At 36.5% G+C, this 6,000-nt stretch overlaps 1 protein-coding gene across 1 annotated transcript; it reads left to right on the forward strand.

Annotated features, from left to right (window-relative positions):
- The first annotated feature begins 2,620 nt into the window (after window positions 1-2,620).
- On the forward strand, window positions 2,621-3,739 carry LOC146693266 (gap junction delta-2 protein). Its single transcript, XM_085478772.1, has one exon. The coding sequence runs from the start codon at window positions 2,633-2,635 to the stop codon at window positions 3,737-3,739; it is 1,107 nt and encodes a 368-aa protein (XP_085334898.1). The 5' UTR covers window positions 2,621-2,632.
- Window positions 3,740-6,000: the final 2,261 nt, after the last annotated feature.

Raw genomic sequence — 6,000 nt, forward strand, 5'->3', positions numbered from 1 at the left:
GGTCACTTATCAATTATTTTTGAATAAATGTACTCAGTTCATTTTATTTTACTTTGATTTATGATGTTGTTCACATTTAGCTAACTGGGTATTTTAGTTTTATCCTGCTTTGCTGAAGCTAAATCAGCCTTTTTCTAAATCGGTATAAAATCATAAGTTAGTAACAAATTTGAGAACAAGACACAATTCATCGGAGAAGCTGCTCCTGAACACTTCTCCAGCACAATTATTTCCACTGTTAAGGCCCTTGTGACAAGAGAAGAGAGTCTGTGTTATGATCTACAGAGTCTGGGACTTGATTACATATGCAAAAACCAAAACATTTTTTTCCCTTTTGAACTCCGCTGCTGCATGCTATCAAAGGATACAACAGATGTGAACATACTGACTCCAGCTGAAACCTGCTATAGTCTAGAAAGTAACAAAATTTGTCTGTAACTTGTACTGTTCGAGGTGGTTCAAGCAGAGCCTTTGCAAAGACCTGCATTATGTTTACTTTCCAGCCTGTTCCATATGCTTTTTGTTTTACAGTTCCCGGGTGTTCAGAAAATGAGCCCACTCATTGTGCTTTGTTGTATTGTACATTGCCAGCCTTTTTGTAAAATAGCACAATGTCAGCTTCAGATAGACTGGCTTAATGTGTGTTCTCTCTTTCCACACTCAGCGGGATTCAATTCATCAACATTTTAAATCAAAAATAGCCATGCAAATGGTGCAGTAAAGGCTACATTATGCGGATTTATGCTGCAAACCTTAAGGTTAGGTGAGTTCAAATGGGATTCTATTGAGTTCAAATGCTGCTTTTTCATGGTTGTATTTTTTTAACACTTCTCTGAGTCTACTAAAAATGCACTAAAAAAGTATGTTATTGTCCAGGAAGAAAATTGAAAATGACCAAAATTTGGGTATCCTAAGGTAAAGTTTTCTCTATATGATTTGTTGTTATTCATATAAAGATTTTCAGTGAGACCTTTCAGTAGATTATAAATAATTTAAACATTTTAGAAAAAAATAACCACCATCAGAGTAAAGATAAATATGTAAATAGCTTTTTCTACAATAACAATAATGAGCTAAATACTGTAAAAAAAAAAAAAAAAGAATAAAAAAGATAAAAAAAGAAAACTGAAATGAGTTCCTGTAAAATCCACTGTGTTACTATACAACAATAATATTACCAGTGTCAGACATTAGGTTTCACAATACTTCATTTGCTATAATGCTTTATTGATTTGCCTGAGCATGCATGATCAGTAATGTGGTTAAGCTGCTGAATACGCTTAATGAACCAGTCCTATATTTTAACAAGTAAAAGTGTTTTGGGTGAAGATGTAAAACAGATAAAACAAAAACCTTTGGCCATTTGATTTTATTTTAAATTTTTGTCTGCTTGTAAATTTAAATTTCCAAAAAACCCTAACCCTAGCCCTAAACTAATAAAACTGAGAGTTTTATACAAAGATTCTAGGTTTGACAGCCGCAGTTAAGAGCAAAGATGATAGACAGAAAATTGTAAAATATAAAACAATAGTCACATCACTGAGATCAATGAAAAATACTCCCAGGTACTATATTCATCACATAAAAGTTGGGGAATGAAACAGTTCAGTGTCCCACTTGCAAAACGGAATAAAAAATACAGTCCAAATTTCAACAGAGAACAGCAGTTGTCCCCCCAGACTCAACACCCTATACGTAATAGGCTGACAGTCACCAATATTAATTATATATTTCACAGAATAACAGCAAATGATTACTATAAACTGTTTTAATCTAAGCCATCTTGAGTCTGGGGCACATACCTGCAGACAGAAAAATATGACAGCACTGTTTTCAGTGTGGAATATAAACAGTGTAGATTATGAGTACAGTCAGATACACCTGCCCTCAATTAACTCAAGCCAATCACAGCGATTGGCTGACCAATTGTGAAACACACAAAGCCATTTCCCACAGCAAATATGGAGATGAGTTTATGAAGGTGAGTTGCTACATAGGCTGCACTGTAGTCGACCATGTTACAAGAGAAATGCACAACATTTCCCTCTGAAATGAAGTGCAGCAGAAGTAGAAATTAACACATTAAGTACATATTTAAGACATATTTAGATATTTTCATATTTAAGTGTAAGTTCTTCAAATTTGTACCTAAATACAGTTTTCAATAAATGAACTTAGTTACGGTGACAAACCACTCAGAACTGTTGGAAGGTCTCTTTCTGCTCTCTAAAACAGATGTTTCTAAAAGCATAATTGTGATCCTGAGATGCTTCAACAAACTTGACTGTAACAAATATATTTATATATTTCAATTGTTAAGTGATAACAAAAAAGTGTTTTTACATGGCAAATGCTTTATTGTATATATAATGTATTTAAAATCTAATATATAATATATTATAATGTAATATATACAGTAGTGAGTTAATATAAGTTAATATATTTTCCAGAGTTTTCAGCTACATATCAGAGTCTTCATCAGTGAATAATATTACTGCTTATCATTTTACCAAGAAATTGGCAATAGGTTTAAGCTAGTATATATTACTTCAGTCAGTTGAACCTAGTCTGAGTACACCCTAAGTTGTCCTATTATTAATAGCCCCTTTTACTTTCTGTCTAAGATTAAGCCATGGGTGACTGGTCCATACTTGGTCGCTTTCTGTCTGAGGTCCAGAACCACTCTACAGTGATAGGCAAGATCTGGCTCACTATGTTGCTCATTTTCCGCATTCTGCTGGTAGCCTTGGTGGGTGATGCTGTCTACAGTGACGAGCAGTCCAAATTCACCTGTAACACCCAACAGCCTGGATGCAACAACGTCTGTTATGACACATTTGCTCCTGTTTCACATCTACGGTTCTGGGTCTTCCAAATTGTACTCGTCTCTACTCCATCTATTTTCTACATAGTTTTTGTACTGCATAAGATTGCCAAGGATGAGAAGCTTGATGGCCAGAGGACACAGCTGCTATCCCAGAGAGTTCCCAAACAAAGGTCCGGGGAAATTAGGAAAGATGGCATGGAAGCAATAAAGGTCAACATCCCCACTTACTACCCTCATTACAGTGGGGAATGGAATACAAGTGAGAGGGAAGATGTAAAGAAAAGCCTTCTGGAAGAAGCTTATGATGAAATGGGAGAGGACCCCACCCAGCAGTCCAACCAGGTTCTTCTTATTTACATTCTTCATGTATTACTACGATCTGTACTGGAGATCACCTTCCTGGTCGGCCAGTACTTCTTGTTTGGGTTTGAAGTGCCTCACCTGTATCGCTGTGACTCGTATCCTTGCCCTACTCGTACAGACTGCTTTGTATCACGTGCCACTGAGAAGACCATCTTCCTGAACTTTATGTTCAGCATCAGCTTGGGCTGTTTCATCCTTAACATTGCAGAGCTCCACTACCTGGGGTGGATTTATATTTTTCGCATACTCTGCTCAGCTTGCTCCACCTGCTGCCGTCAGGAGCAGAATCCTGTCAAATTATACTCAAACCATAACCCCCTGATGCTGCAACTCAGGCATTCTGTGAGGGGTCAGGTGTTTCTGCAGACTCAAGCAACCATGGCCCAGGAAAAGAAAGGAAGCCTACTTGGACATGCCCCAGCTATCTCGTTTGAAACAGACTCAACTGTGGAATGCACCTCCAAGAGAAGTCCAGACAGCAAAGACAAAGTAAAAGTTAAACTGGCTAATATGGCCAGGCTGGGATGGACTAGGAAGTCTTGGCTATGAGAGAGAAATTTTTTGTATTTGTATTAGCTTTGTAAAAAAAAAAAACAACAAAAAAAAAACGGACTGAAAAGGGAACTAAGGCCTAGCGTACCCCTTTTTTAAAAATTGCTTTTCATTTAAATAATTGAATATATTATGGGAGGGACTTTCTGTGTGGGACTCTACTATTAGTTTTAGCTATTGTGAAATCTAGTGCTCTAAAGTAACCCAGCTAATACCTCTTAAACACCAAAAGTACATCATTATGCAAAGAACACTTTGTTTGGAAACCTGGAGTCATGGAATGATATTACTAGACATGTAATAACTCATAACTGGACCAGGGAAATTTCATTTGCAGTATCTTGTATCTAAAACTTTATTATTTTAACATTTTGAGATCCAAGAGTTCAAAAACTATGAAAAAAAAATCACAATGCAAATGATACAATCACTATATACAATTGACAGTTGCAAGTTTCACAAAGACATGTATAAAAAGTTAAAAATGTGAAATTTGGTGAATTGCTAATGCTAATTTAAATCTGTATGTACAACTTTGCTCCACTTTGGATTTAAAGCGTGTGTAGATTTTTATTATTGGAGTGTATAGTAGGTGAATGTTGAGGGGGCTGTAATCTGCATTGTCAATGGGCTTCTTAGAATTGTTATAGATTGCCTTGTGTTGCTCCTTATATGTATTTATTTAAGTATGTTTCTGTTGCACTATCCAGTGAAACGTCACTTATTCCTTTTGCACTTTGTAAACCTTGGCAATCACCAGAAATAAAATGTTGCTTTATGTTACTTCTGTCTTCAGTGTACTGCATTTGAGTGCACAATTAAACCCTACATTCCACACAACAGTTCATGTCAATATCTAATGGTTGTCTAATTTGGGCCTTCAGGCACTACTGCATTACACACATGCATCTGAATTGAAATTCACTATCGTAACTCAGGAACACCTAAAAATTGTGGTCAGTGTAATCGTTTGTTGCTGCATGTAGAAATGTAATTTTAAAATTTAAAAAAAGAACTTTTAGCTGCTCCCTTTTGACAGTGGGTTGCCACAGAAGGTAGCTTCACATACTTGATTTTCTTTTTTAGACGAAATGCCCTTCCTGACAAACATGGACTGAAGTACTGTGGCAGTCCAGATGAGTCATGAAATAAAGAGTTTTGTGCTTTCATCATGAATTGTACAATAAAGTACATTAGTAAATTCATTTAAATTCTAAATTCTAAATTAATCTCTTAATTTTTTATTTTTCTAATTTTTAATTAAAAAGCTGATTTTCAAAGTCTTTTTGAAAATGCAATTTAAAAAGAGAAAATAATAAATGGATATAAAAAAACAGACAGACAGACTTCATTAATCCCTGAGGGAAGTTGAGTTGTCAAAGCAGCATACATACAACAAAAGTCAAGAACCCATATAAAATGAAGTAATAAAACATTTATCAATAGATAAATATTATAAACTGGACTGGACTCATAATTCAGACGCCTTCTACAGGCAAGTAGTGCGGAGACTCTGGTCTTTTGGAGTGAAGGGCCCACTCCTGAAGACCTTCTATGACTCTGTGGTGGCCTCAGCCATCTTTTACGGTGTGGTCTGCTGGGGCAGCAGTATTTCTGCTGGGGACAGGAAGAGATTGAACAGGCTGATCAGAAGGACCAGCTCTGTTCTAGGATGCCCTCTGGACCCAGTGGAGGTGGTGAGTGACAGGAGAATGGTGGCTAAGCTGTCATCCCTGTTGGACAACATCTCCCACCCCATACAGGAGACTCTGACAGCACTGAGCAGCTCCTTCAGTGACTGCGGCACCCACGATGTGGGACGGAGAGATTTCGCAGGTCTTTCCTCCCCACTGCTGTCAGACTCCACAATAAAGACTTTAACTGATCAAACACACACATCCACACATGTGCAATAACACTAAGTGCAATAATCTTTTCTGGCATCGTTGTATTTTACTCAATTGTATATAGCATCTTATCTTATTCTATTCTATTGTGTACAGTTGTGTACAGTATCTTATTGATATCTTATTCCAATGTTTTTTTTTCTAATGTTTCTATGTAACTTTGCACTGTCCACTGCTGTAACAAAACAAATTTCCCACGCATGGGAGTAATAAAGGTTATCTTATCTTGTCTTATCTTATCTTAAGATAAATATAGATATAGTTAACCTTCCTGTTGTGTTCGGGTCAAATCCGACCAATTTACAAATGAAAAAACTCATAAATATTGTGTTTTAGATCCGATTACCTCGA

This window comes from Copadichromis virginalis, linkage group LG14 (genome assembly GCF_057382275.1).
Source record: "Copadichromis virginalis isolate Kocher_CV1m ecotype Utaka linkage group LG14, C_Virginalis_male_GT1.1, whole genome shotgun sequence".
NCBI classification, from domain to species: domain Eukaryota; kingdom Metazoa; phylum Chordata; class Actinopteri; order Cichliformes; family Cichlidae; genus Copadichromis; species Copadichromis virginalis.